General features: G+C 41.8%; 1 protein-coding gene across 1 annotated transcript in view; it reads right to left on the bottom strand.

Moving 5' to 3' along the window:
* Rsbn1l (round spermatid basic protein 1 like) overlaps positions 1 to 14,558 on the bottom strand; it is a 65,373-nt gene that overhangs the window by 7,954 nt on the left and 42,861 nt on the right. The window contains exons 4-5 of the mRNA XM_038315327.2: positions 5,310 to 5,447; positions 3,118 to 3,260 (exon numbers count right to left, since the gene is read on the bottom strand). Of these exons, the coding sequence (XP_038171255.1) occupies positions 3,118 to 3,260; positions 5,310 to 5,447 (281 nt within the window). The remainder of the gene's footprint in view (positions 1 to 3,117; positions 3,261 to 5,309; positions 5,448 to 14,558) is intronic.

Genomic DNA, 14,558 nt, shown 5'->3' on the forward strand with positions numbered 1-14,558 from the left:
CAGGCATTTGATAATCACATAATTTCAGAGAAAAGGAGATGTTTAATTCTGAAAATGAATAAAGGCAACAAAAATCAGACATGTCAATTCTGGAAAATACCTTTCCCACAAGTGGTAGCCCTGGAGTGTGGGGCACTTAACAATACACATACTTCTAGAAGTAACACATTTCTTTCTTTTTTCCTTTCTTTTTTTTGAGGGGGAGGGGTTTGAGACAGGGTTTCTCCGTGTAACAAACAGCTCTGGGGATCCCGGAATTGACTCTGTAGACCAGGCTGGCCTCTAACTCACAGAAATCCACCTGCCCCTGCCTTCCGAGTGCAGAAACTAAGTGTGCCACCACTGCCTGACTGACATAACTTTTAAACAGATTAATTCAATATTCACATGACACACACCATAGGCCAGGTGCTGTGTAAGCACTGAGACTACAGTACAGAGGAGGGTGCTACTCTTAGGAGCACTTCAAAGAAGACAAAAAATAAATTAGCAAAAAAGACCCCCCTCAAGCTAACAACGACAACAACAGGCAGTGGGTCCACAAAACAGTTTACTAGAGGGGGAAAGAAAGTCTTCATCCTCCACTGCCCTCCTGCCCCTCTTCTGCTCAGGAGCACTAAGAGCCTGCTCCCCACTTGTCCTCGCACACCGCAGAGGCACCTCCACTCCTTCCCTCTGCAGCGCCTTCGTTGTGCTATTCCAGACCCTCTGCCGCTCTCCTCCTGTCTGTCCTGCTGTGAGTTGTCCACTAGCTGTGACCCCACTCTACTGCCTGCTGCTCCTGCTGCATCCCTGCATGCGTGTGTCAGAAACACAGGAAGCTAACAGACAAGTGACGTCACACTCAAACCCCTCAATACACAAGCAGCATGCAATACTGTGGTTATTTGGACAACACCAGGCCATGAAAGCATCACATATGTCAGGGGCTCTAAACCTTGAAGTACAGAGAAATTTCTCGAGGGCTGGTGAACCCTTGTAAATCACATCTAAAATTTGTATCTATATTATCTGTCAACATTTTCTGACTAAAGTTCTTCACTCCGTTCCTGAAACAGGCAAGGTGGAATGGCACAAACACTCAGCTGAGGCCATCCTGGTCTACACAGAGAGATCCAGGACATCCAGGGCCATGGAGAGTTTCAAGAGCCCATGTTGGGTGGCTCAGAACTACCTGTAACTCCGGCTCCTGGGGGGGGGGGGGGGGGCGGCGGGGCGCGTGTAACACCTCCACAGGCATCTGCACATATATGAACATACCCACACATGCACATACCCACAGACAAACAAAAACACATAATTAATTTTTTAAAGTAATCTTTCAAAAAAGAGAAGAGAATAAGCTCTACAAAACACAATTTTACAACTGTTACCAACTTAGAACTTAACTCTTGGATTCCATTATTTATTAAGCAGCAGACACCAAATAACAAGCCCAACAGTCCCTGCAGTCAGGAAACCTACCATTTACTCCATGATGTCTTCTCCTGTTTTGTTTTAGATTTATTTATTTTATGCACATGAATCGTTTGCCTGCATGTATGCAGTGCATCATGTGTGTATCTGGTGCCTTCACAGGTCAGAAAGGGCATTGGATCCCTGGCATTGGATGGCTGTGAGCCACCATGTGAGCACTGGGAATGAAACCTGGATCTCCCAAGAGTCATTTCTCCCAACCCTGTTTTGTTGTTTGTAATAATTCATGTTAACTGTTAAAATCATTTTAGGTATCTACAGAAAGAAAAAAAGCCACAATGCTTCCTAGCACTCCCAATCACCCCCAATTTTATGACCACAAAGTTAACTTAGAGTATATTTTTCCAACTTTTGCTCCATGCATAGTTTATAAAATAAATTTTTAATAATTCTCTCTCTGTCTTTCTCTCTCTCTCTCTGTCTTTCTCTCTCTCTCTCTCTCTCTCTCTCTCTCTCTCTCTCTCTCTCTCTGTTTTGCGAGACAAGGTTTCTCTGTGTCATTTTGGTATCTGCCCTGGAACTAGCTCCTGTAGACCAGGCTGGCCTCGAACTCACAGAGATTCACCTGCCTCTGCCTCCTGAGTGCTGGGATTAAAGGTGTGCACCACCACCTCCTGGCCTAAATTTTTAGTAATTCTTTGATGACACCACACATGCATAAAGTAAATTCATTCTCTCCAGTATAGGAGCAAACATCCAAGTGAAATGAAAAGCCAACTGAAGTTCTAGAACCTAGAAGAAAAAGAACTTTCATTTTTTCTTTGTATTATTTTATGTCTTCCCAATGAGTTGGGTTAGTTCTTAATACAAGTTTTGAATACTTGTTATATTTATTCTAACCAGTTTCTCTCTCCATGAGTGAGATCTTTTCCACTCCTGTTGTAGAATATTAGTTTAAGATGTGTTACATTTGTTTATTCCTTGGAACACTGGTCTGATGATGCTTTTGTTTACACTGCATTTGCTTAACTCTGCGAAGCTGCTCCTCTGCCTGTCTAAAACACCTGATTGGTCTAATAAAGGGCTGAACAGCTACCGGCAAGGCAGGAGGAGGCATAGGTGAGGTTGACAGGCAGAGAGAATACATAGGAGAGAAGGAAGAAAGGCTCCAGGGGCCACCCAGCCACAAGCCAGACACGGAATAAGAAGGAAAGAAAAGATACACAGAAACAGAAAAGGAAAAAAACGAGAGGCAAAGGATAGATGAGATAATTTAAGAAAAGCTGGCAAGGGTCTGGAGAGATGGCTCAGAGGTTAAGAGCACTGGCTGCTCTTCCAGAGGTCCTGAGTTCAATTCCCAGCAACCACATGGTGGCTCACAACCATCTGTACTGAGATCTGGCGCCCTCCTCTGGCGTGCGGGCATACATCAAGGCAGAATGTTGTATACATAATAAATAAATAAATCTTTAAAAAAAAGAAAAAGAAAAGCTGGCAAGAAACAAGCCAAGGTAAGGCTGGGTACCTCCGTGTGGTTTATCTGGGAGCGGGTGGTGGCCCCAAGAGTAAAGTGTAAAGAGTCCAAAGAGTAAACCGACCAACCACACATCCTCGCTGTAACTATTCCCATCCACTTCCTTCTCATGTTTCATTTACTTTGGATGTTTTCTGATCAAGTATGTTAACCTGCTGCCGATTTACCTTTTCCTCTTGAAGGGCGACTTTGGCATGTCCGCCACAGGGATCATCTGCTCTCCCGGACGCACCCACATGATGGGGCCGTCGTCGCTATCTTTCCGGCTCTCTAGCTTTAGACTAGAGAGTGTTCCCCACGGCAACGTACACTAGAAACAAATGAGGGCACAAATTAGTTATTATCAAAATATATCTTCAAATATGTACCGAAACTATTATATGTGGGTGAGGTAAAACAGAGAGAGGGGTAAATAATGTAATTATATTAATCTAAAAAAAATTACCTGAGAGTCAACAAATGAAACAGACTGATAATTAAAACAAAAAATTTTAATTCTCCTTATAAGAATCTTTACCATGTATTAACAAAGGCTAAAATTAGATTAGAGGAAAAAAGTTCCCCTCTTAAACACACATTCATATCCAACTTAAATCCACCCCCACCAAAAAATCAGATGCATCCTTAATTGGTGATAATCAAATACTAATGTCATAAAAAAAAACACACAAACCAATCAAAATATTTTAGTAGTTTCTTGACAAGGCTGCTGGCCTTTTTTTTCTTTTTCTCTTTTTCTTTTTTGGTTTTTCGAGACAGGGTTTCTCTGTAGCTTTGGAGCCTGTCCTGGAACTCGCTCTGTAGACCAGGCTGGCCTCGAACTCACAGAGATCCTGCCTGTGCTGGGATTAAAGGCGTGCGCCACCACTGCCCAACAAGACTGCTGGTCTTAAAGCAGAAACTAAAGTGAGGGAGGAGAGAAGACGAGGAAGAGAGCACTAGATGGAAGGATGGGCTGTCTTCATCATCTCACAGTCCCGTTTGAAAGAACTAAATTTTCTACAAACAAGCAGAATGCTTAAATTAAAATCTGAAGCAACTATTTCAGCAGTATTCTAAGAAATATCGCTTAATAATGATTATGCTGAAAGTACTTGCTATGACTAACTGGAAATAAAAAAGAAACAAAAAGTGTAAAAGCTATAAAAGGGGAAAGAAAGAAAAATAAAATAAAAGTCAAAGTAGACCACAGGCTACGTAAGCACACAAGGTGGGGCACAAGTCAGTCATGCAATGGCTCAGGGGGTCAGCTGGAGAGCAGCCCCACATTCTGCTGTGACCACGGCCCTACCTCTCAGGAGAGTCACACTCATCCTTGAATTATTGCTTATTAAGGAATTAACTATGCAGTTCAGACGCAGTAAGAATGCAGCAGCTGCTCCAAAACAGAAGGGAAAGGGGGACTGGCCACAAGGCCACGCAGCAGGAGAGCTCAGCACAAAACTGATGGCCTAAATCCGAGCCTCACAACTCATGCAAATGTGAGAAAGAGATGAAATTTAACATGGGAAAGATGGGTAGTAGGGGTCCACAAAGTTGTCTTCTGACAGCCACATGTACCTCATGGCCCGTGTGTACCCCAAACCCATGTGTACTAATAATAATGAATACATTTTTTTAAAAGAATATAAAATGGAAGTTGATTAGAAAAATTTCAGAAACTATAATGGAGCATGAGCTGGAATGTTTGATACAACCACACAGTTCCCCAGTCCCCACAGTGCCCACCACCAACCGCACAGTTCCCCAGTCCCCACACTGTTCCCACCACCAACCGCACAGTTCCCCAGTCCCCACACTGTTCCCACCACCAACCGCACAGTCCCCAGTCCCCACACTGTTCCCACCACCAACCGCACAGTCCCCCAGTCCCCACAGTTCCCACCACACCTTGGTTCTCACAAAGCTTACTAGGCATCCTTCCTGCTCATCTGAAGCCTCTTGGACAGACTCAGTAACAAGCAATGTTATTTGCTGATTCACCCTTTAACTTTGCCATTACAATAAAGACTGAGAAATTCGGATGGTGGTGGCACACGCCTTTAATGCCAGCACTTGGGAGGCAGACGCAGGCGGATCTCTGAGTCTGAGTGAGACCAGCCTGGTCTACAGAGTAAATTCCAGGACAGTCAGGACTGTTTCACAGAGAAACCCTGTCTCGAAAAACAAGCAAACAAACAAACCAAAAAAAAGCTGAGAAACTGCATGTATACATAGCACAAGATTACTTAAGGCTTCCTTTTTTTTCTTTTTTGAATTTAAATAAAAATTAAAAAAAAATTGTAAACAACCATTCATCTGTATCAACTATAACTTGAAAGTAACACCCACAACTTAGAATGCTAGGACTTTCTCTTACTTTTAAAAACGGTGACTCCTCCAACATGTCAAGGAACTCAGGGAAGAAATCTCCCACTTCTTCATCAACGGCTCCCACCAAGCTAATCTGTCGCATGGGGCCAGCTCTGTAAGTACCATGAGAATATGTTCTTTTTACCTGAGGGACATGAATTTAATTAAGTTAAATAAGTCAGAAATATATATACATGAAGTGTTTGTTATTGTCGCATAACATTGAATTACATCATTTCAGACTACTAGAACATAGCCAGAAATAAAGAAAATACAAAGCAGAAAAAAACCAAAAGAATCCTGTAATAATAATGAGTCATTTTATAAAAAATATTAATAAGCCAGCTAATTTCAGTTTGTCTGCAAACGACTCTCTAGCAGAGTTCAAATGAACAGCACTGTATGGACAACCAACTGCACCGTCTTCTAAGAGCATTAGAGTTCGTTGTCTGATACACAGTGCTACTAAAAATATTCAAAACGACACACCATTTTTCTAAACAGACAGCTCTTCTTTATGACAACTGTCAGACTGCCCACATCACTAGTGGTCAAGTGTCAGAAGCCACTAAGGGTCAAGAGCTTTACAGCACCAGTTCACAGTTCCATCCTGAACCCGGATGAAATGGTTGAATTCAGAGTTGGAAATCCTAAGCCACAAAATCACCTCTGCTATCAACCTGCTAACTTCAGATATCACACAAAGTCCTTCAGCTCTCATTGTGGCCTCTGTCTGTGGTTTGCTGGCACTGGGATTGCTCATTTGCTCCTCACAGACGACAGCCTATTGTACAGAGGACAGAAATGGGGGTATCATTTCAAGCTTCTTTTCCTAAACAAACTTTAGTCAAAATCTCCATTATCGCTTTTTTCAAAAGTAAGACTTTGTGGCCACAATATGCTGAAGATCACTGATTAGTTTGCCCAGGACTGACCTAGTTTAAACAAGTCCTGTAATACAGGTAAACCTAAATAGCCATGCTTTTGTGACATTATAAAACCTATACAACTGCAGTGGTATACATAGTATTAACACATGCAGAGTGCCAGTTCCAGCCCACATACTTTAGGAAACATGACAGTAAATATTCTATTACTTCAGAATAATAAGACACCAGAATTTCATTTTTATCATAATCAGCAAGCACTGATTCTTTAAATTTTTATCATAATGAACATTAAGTTTAACTTTTCCATTATCTGTTGAAACTTCACTGCTCAGATTCACAAACCAAGCCAAGTCACAAAATGTACAGATCATACTTCATCTTACAGTGAGGGTCTTACCCTCCTCTGTCTCCTAAAGGTCCTGTCATCCCTGTATCAATGGTTCTCAACCTTTGGGCTGTGCCAGGTGTTTACATTACAATTCACAGCATAGCAAACAACGGAATAGTTTGATGCTGAGGACACAACATGAGGAACTGTGCTAGAGTCACAGCATCAGGAAGCTGAGGACCACGGCCTACAGAACAACAAACTGAGAGTCCGAACTGACTCGGATCTGAACTCCAGAGAACATCCTAGATTAACAGTAGGCAACCTGGGAATGAGTGTGGTTCAGTACGGTAGTCTTGAACAATGTCACGGTCACCATTCTGAACTCCAGGAAACATTCCAGAATACAATACAAAAACTATTAAATGATTCTACATTCATGTACTTGGTTTGAGATCTGCATGTGACCGTATCAATTATGAGAAACCTCAAAGCTATTGAAGAGGGAAATTAGGGCTGACGGTACAGACCTGTGGAATCCCTTACCTAACATTTATAAAGTCCTGGGATTGATCCCCAACACAGGCGGGGAGCAGGAAGGGAAAAAATAAGATCAACTCATGTTATAAAACACAAGTTTACTGAGGGGTTTTTTTTTTTGGGCGGGGGGAGGTTTCGAGACAGGGTTTCTCTGCAGCTTTGGAGCCTGTCCTGGAGCTAGCTCTTATAGACCAGGCTGGTCTCGAACTCACAGAGATCCGCCTGCCTCTGCCTCCCGAGTGCTGGGATTAAAGGCGTGCGCCACATGTAACAAAGGACAATTTAGGGAGCTAATGTTTCCATGTCATATAGGCAGTTAAGTTTGCTGCACATGCTCTTATTACCTGAGTATCACCTATGTCACTAAACAACTCTAACCACCAATAAATCCTTAGTACCCATGTATAAACAAGACAAAATACCAAACCAGAGGCTGGGCAGTGGCGGCGATACACCCTTTTAATCCCAGCACTAGGGAGGCAGAGGCAGGTGCATCTCTGAGTTCTAGGCCAGTCTGACATACAAAACAAATTCTAAGACAACCAAGGCTCCACAGAGAAACTTTGTCTCGAAAGGAAGGGGGCGGGGGGCTGGAGAGACGGTTCACAGGTTAAGAGAGGACCCAGGTTCAATTCCCAGCACCACATGGCAGCTCACAACTGACAAAAACTCCAGTTCCAGGGGACCCAACACTCACACAGACATACATTCAAGCAAAACACCAATAAAATAAATAATTTTTAAAACTACCCAAACAGAGGCTGGGTGGTGGAGATACACACCTTTAATTCCAGCACCTAGGAGGCAGAAACAGGCAGATATCTATGAGTTTGAGGCCAGCCGGGTCTACAATTGCTAGTTCTAGGACAGGTTTCAAAGCTACAGAGAAACTCTGTCTCAAAAAACAAAACAAAACATTATTTAAGTTATGAAAAAAGAGATGAACACATGTCCACTTTACTACATCAAATAACAATAACCCATTAAATAATGTATATGATTTTCAATTAAATAATTTCATTAAATAACATAAAAGAATTTTCAACGAGTGAATTCTTCTCAAGTAGTAAGCACACTTCAATATGAGCTCTCCCGAAGACGTGATGTTTAATACTCTTTCATAGCAAGAAAGAGAAAAAAATAAATTATATGTCTATTTAGCTAGTGTGTAAATGAAGGCACACTGTTTGAAATAATTTATTTCTCTAAAAAGTAAAAGCTGGCTTCTGCCCCACTATCACGTAACTTTTTTTTTAAATTCAGATAACTATTTCTACTCCACAAGAAAGAGGGAGAAGGCTGGAGTGTGGTGCACATCTTTAACCCAAGCCCTTAGGAGTCAGAAGCAAGCAGATCTCTATTGTTTGAATCCATCCCGGTCTACATAGTGATTCCAGGACAGCGATGGCTAAGCCAGGGACACCAGCACAGACCTACTGGGGAAGAGGCACAGGGTATTGCGAATTTGAGGCCAGCTGAGGAGAGGTGGAAATATTCAACCATGACTAAGCTTTAAAAAAAATAATAGCTAATACTCAGAAACCCAAGGTTATAACAAATTTAACATTCTGCCACTATAAAGTAAAATCTGTATGTTTATAAATATAAATAAATTAATGTATCATTAACAGAAAAAATGGGTAAAACTTGTTAGAGATTATAGGGCAAGAAGTACACTGTAACATCTTTAACTGATTTGACTGGATCTGGTCGCTTTAGATGACAATGATCATTTCACTGATCACTGATAAGAACTAGGGACTTAGACTAAAACGGAAGTCACAAGACTGGCTCATGAAGCCCCCCCCCCCCACTGTAGATATGGACTCCGATTTTAGGCACAGTTACAATAATCTTTCAGATCAGACCAAAAGGGATTTAAAGATCACAATTTTGAATAGAGGAGGGACAGTGGCAGGCACAGCTGAACCGTCCACTACAATATCAGATCATTACAATGGTGCATGGGGCAGAACGGGAGCTAAGCTACGGTGCACGTGTTCCTTGATATGATATGATATGATATGATAGCAAAGATACGACTACATCTTCAGTAAAATCTTAGCAACATTAATTAGGGGGGAAATCACTTATCTGGAAAACCTCAAACACTGATAAACAAATGGAACACATTTACTTCTATTCATCAAACCATCAACCCATTATTTTTGATACATTTTTAAAACTTAACCTTAAAAAAACCAAAAATGTAACTATGTGCTTCTAAAAAGTAAATGGAATGAATTATAAAGACAATCCATTTAGTTTCTCTAGATTTGAGCAGGGGATTGATAAATAGATCTCAAAAAAGCATAGTAAAATACAAGCATGATACATGTAATCATGTATTTTTTTTGCAAAAGCTTATGTATACACAGTGTCGTTTAGAAGACATGTAACATGAGCACATTAAACAAATGTCCAACCTCACTACTCACTCAGAAGCACGCAAATATGCAAATCTTCGCGGGTTCAAATCACCCCCCACTGCAGCATGAAGCCAAACATACTGCTTACTCTAATTCTTGCCTGTAGTCTCCCCTCTCTAAAAAGAAACTGTATTGTCATAGCTACATTTAGAAAGCAGGGGCTTTCTCTGAGGTCAAGGCCAGTCTGTCTACAGAACAGCCAGAGCTACACAGAGGAATCCTGTCATGACTCCAGCTCACCCCTGCCAATCAGGAAAGCCCATTCCTGAGACACACTCTCCAAACCTCGCCCACTCAGAGAGTATCCAAAGGAAGAGAAGAAAAGATGCCAAAAAGCCCAGCTCCACATTCTCGGCAGCTACTTCAGCTGCCTCTGCTGAAGCTGCCTCTGCACAAGTCCCCACCTAAAGCGCTCAGATTTTGACCAAACTTGGGCACAAACCCAGCTAGTGGCGGACACATCATCACCCCTCACGTACAACCTACAAAACCTCTCTGCTTTCCTTTGTGAGCGCGGCTTCTCCGGCCTGGATCTCTGGGACTAGAGAACCTGCCTGGAGCTGCTTTGCTCAAATAAACCTGTTGTTATAATTTTTCAATTTGGCTTTATCAGTGGAGAAACCTATTATGGGAGAGGGGGCAGAAAAGCTAATACTTGTAACACCTGCATGACAAGAAAACAAAACAAAACACTGCATTCATTCTAAAAAGAAATCATGATCAGGAATAAACTCCTAAGAGCTAAAGCTATTTTTGTTGCATAAAAAGACTGCTCCGTTGGGGAACAAAATGATAATGAGGGTTTTAGAACATGAAAAATGAAAAGTGACTCACATGAAACAGCTCGCTATTCCCAGAGTATGTTCCTTTAAACTAGGTTTCTATAACCAAGTAAGTTTGGAAAATCCTTGTGCAATAAATGCCCATGTATATGCTAAATTTCCGAAAAGACTCAGCAATTAAACTAAATTTGTTTGATCTAGAATGCATGTGTTATTCCCTGATCCGCGAAGTCCCCCAAATACCAACAAGGAGACCGAGTTCCATACATAAAAGCAAGTGTGCTGGCAGGTGATCCTATCTACAGCGGTTGGAACATTAGGCATTTTCTTTGGATGCCCTGTTCTTGGGTGGTGCTCGGCTAATCTCAGCTTGTGGTCCTTCCTGCAACCAGGTGTTGCTTCAGGGTAAACTACTGAGACTCAGGCCCCCATTAAACTCATTGATGTTGCTGAGTCCTACTCTGGCAGGTGATATGGTTGGAAGTAAAGAACTTCCTTTGGGTGATCTGTTCATATTTAGCTTATCATGGCCGGCTCCTACAGCGTGAACTATTTTTATTTCAAAGCCTATTTTAGTACTCCCATCAATATCCCAAGATCTGAACAGCAATCCATAAAACACCTAAAAACACACACGTCAACCTGTATCAGTGGCAGTCTGGAGTAAAGCACCAGCTGCTGCCTCGTCTTTAGGGAGTCAGGCAGAGTCCCTATGCTAATCAGCGGGCTGTCTGCCACATTACTGTTTAACATTTATTTTTGTTTATTATTTGCCTATGTAATGGGTGTAGCATGTTCATGGGAAAGGCAGACGGGGATTTGAGATAGGCTGGTCCGTGCGTGGATATGTCAAAGTACATGCAGTGTGGAGGTCACAGGACAATCCACGGGAGAGCTGATTCTCTCCTTCCATCACCATGTAGGTTTCAGATGAGGCTTGGTGGCAATGCCTTTACCTGTTACGCTACTTCCTGCCGCTGCTCCACACTCTTAGTGATGCAGTCTAATACCATCTGGTGTGGAAAGGAAGGCGCCCCAAGAGGGCGCCACTTCTAACACACACTCTCAAACACAACCGCGATGGATGGTATTTAAGGGCGCGGTCAGAGAGGGAGTCGTTGTCTGCTTCAATCTTCCCCACCTTGATTTCTGACACATGGGCCTCTCGCAGGGCCTAGAATTTGAAAATTTGGCCAGACTGGCTTGCAACCAGACCTCAGGGCCCCTCCTGTCTCCGCCTCCCCAGCACCGGAATCACAGGAGGGCTCGGCTGCCGTGGGCTTTTCTTAGGATGCTAGAGACAGAACTCAGAGCAGAGCTTCATGCTTGGACATTAGCGCTTTATGGAAGGACACAACTCCTCAGCCCCTTATTCGTTTTATTTTAAAAATACCTGTAACTTCAATAAAAATGTTATTAATATTCATCTTTTAATTAATAAGGCAGAAAAATACTTTCCCAGTTACAGCCTTAAGTTCCCACCCCATAAAAGAGTCGGGATGTGCAGATACCTTACTCTTAAGAGCACCTAAGAACTTCTTAGCTGCAGCAGGCTGGTAACGTAGTCTCCTGGCTCATCAGCTCTCACTCACCTTCCTTTCTGCAGTATCTGCAGCCCTGGTGACCACCATACACCAGTGGCTCAGCTTCTGGCAGATGCACTTTTTCAGGTCCCATGCATAAGACCTTGTGGGGTTGATCTTACTGTAGTGCGCTGTAGTAAATGGCAGACCTAGAATAGGAGTCCACCACACATAACTTACACACATAGATTTCTTTATCCTTTCACTGGGTAAGGCTGTTTCCACTTCTAATGCTGTAGTACAGACATCAGGACAGATGTCTCCTTGACTTACTAATTCCATTTCCTTCAGCATATACCAGTGAACTTACGGAATTTCCACACCACATTCTGTGCTGGCTCCACTAGTAACATTGTCACCAATAGTACATAAGGATTCTTTACTGTGCCTTCTGTCTTTTTACAATACCTAATATATAATATAGTATATATATTTATGTAAATAATGTAATAAAAAATCACTCTATTTTTTAGGTTTTAAAAAAATCGTTTAAATTACATTTATTTGAGGTGTCCCACAGCAAACATGTGGGGCCAGAGGCCAACTTGGAATTGCTTCTCTCCTTCACTTGGGCAGCAACCAGGGATCAAATCCATGCTGTCAGGCTTCATGGTCAGGTCTTTACCCACCAAGCCACCTCTCGGGCCCGAGCCATTCTACATGAAGTGAGGTGGCTTCACTGGGTTCCCTGCTGAACAGTCATAAAAAGGGCAATAGAGCGGCAAAGCCCAGATAGCCCTGGGCAGGATCGGCTGACTCGCCACATGGAGACTGCAGTACACCGGGACATGAGCATCCTTGCATCTTGTGTGTGTGTGTGTGTGTGTGTGTGTGTGTGTTTTGTGTCTGCACGCCTACTCCATTGAAAACTATCAGGGACATGAACATCTTTGCATCGTGTGTGTGTGTGTGTGTGTGTGTGTGTGTGTGTGTGTTGTGTCTGCATGCCTACTCCACTGAAAACTATCAGGGACGTGAGCATCTTTGCATCTTGTGTGTGTGTGCTCTGTCTGCACGCCTACTCCATTGAAAACTATCAACCCTGTTTGAGTTTTGACTTTTTAAAGACAGGGTTTCATTATCTAGCCCATGCTAATCCTGATGCCCACGATCTTCCTGCCTTTGCCTCCTGAGGGTTACATCACAGGCACACCCCACCACACCTGGACGAACCCTGATCTTTATCTTCTGTTGTATAATCAGAGATGAGCTGTAGATTTAAATGCGAAAGAATAACAATACAAGTTTCCAAAAGAAAACACCAAAGACTGTCATTATCTTTGGAGTAGACAAAGATTTTTTAAAATAGGACACAAAATATACTAACCATTCCTGAGAAAAAAATTATACACTAGATTAAACTTAACTTCTAGTCGTCAAAAAACACTAAGAATGATAAATCAAGACACTGAGAGAAAAGTGTTATTTGGCTGAGCAAAGATCTGATCTAGCCAGGCAGTGTTGGTGCACGCCTTTAATCCCAGCACTTGGGAAGCAGAGGAAGGCGGATCTCTGAGTTTACAGAGCTAGTTCCAGGACAGTTAGGACTATTACACAGAGAAACCCTGTCTTGACAAACAAACAAAATAAAAAAGATCTGACCTACAATACAATTGTTTAAAGTTACTAGATAGGAGGAAATTAAGAAAATATGTGTAAAAGAGCAGACCAGAAACTCTACCAAAACAGCACTGAAATGTGCATAATCATAAACATATAGGTGTCTGGCAGACAGTCATCAGAAAAATGAAAATTAAACTACAGGGAGATAATACTGCTGAATCCCAACAATGGCTAATAAAAAATACTAAGTGTGACCAAAAGTATGGTCCACTGTTGATGTGAATACAAACTGGTAGAAGAGTTTTGAAAAAACAGTAATTCATCTATCAAAACCATGTATCTGTGCAGCTTTTGATTCTGATATTCAAATGACAGGAATACTTTAATACATATGCCCATCAAGTTTATGAACAGAAATACTCAGAGCTCCTATTATAACAACAGCAAAGTAAAAACAACTAAAATGTCCACTTACTGTAGCTAGGACAATTACAATACATACCTACAATGGAACACCACCTAATGATAAGAAGAGGAACATGGCTATCTACAAGATGGATTGATGGAGGAGTGTCTACGTGTTACTTTTAAGGTCAATTTTGTTATATGTATATGTATTTCTGCTCTTGATTAAGGTATTGTGATTGTGTAGTTCATTTAAGAATGTAATGTATAATTAGAAAATATAAGTTGTTAATGGATCATCATCGATAATAGTCAAGCTTGTAGTCATGTTAGTTAGATTTTCTAGATACACATAGATATATTTCAAATAAACATTCTTCATATCTTTCAAAGACTACAGAACATGGCATTTAAGATGTTTTAATAACTTAGGTTTTTCATGACAATGAGACACGTCTGCTCCTGACAACACCAATCTACTTCAAGAGGAAGATGGGTATCAAAGAGGCTCCTTATGGAGTTTGATAGCCATTTGGACAAAAAACTGCTCTTGCCTGGACTGTTGCATAAACTGGACACAAAGAACCCGCAGAGAGAGGACTGCTGAACTTGCCTAAAGGTGAGATGATCCTTTGGGGTTCCTGATTCATGAAAGAGTCTGCGAGACATTCTACAGGACACAGCAAAAAGTGACTAAACTGTCTTTGGAATTTCCTGCTTCATGGAAATGTCTGCT

The sequence above is a fragment of the Arvicola amphibius genome, chromosome 18 (genome assembly GCF_903992535.2).
Source record: "Arvicola amphibius chromosome 18, mArvAmp1.2, whole genome shotgun sequence".
Taxonomy (NCBI): Eukaryota; Metazoa; Chordata; class Mammalia; order Rodentia; family Cricetidae; genus Arvicola; species Arvicola amphibius.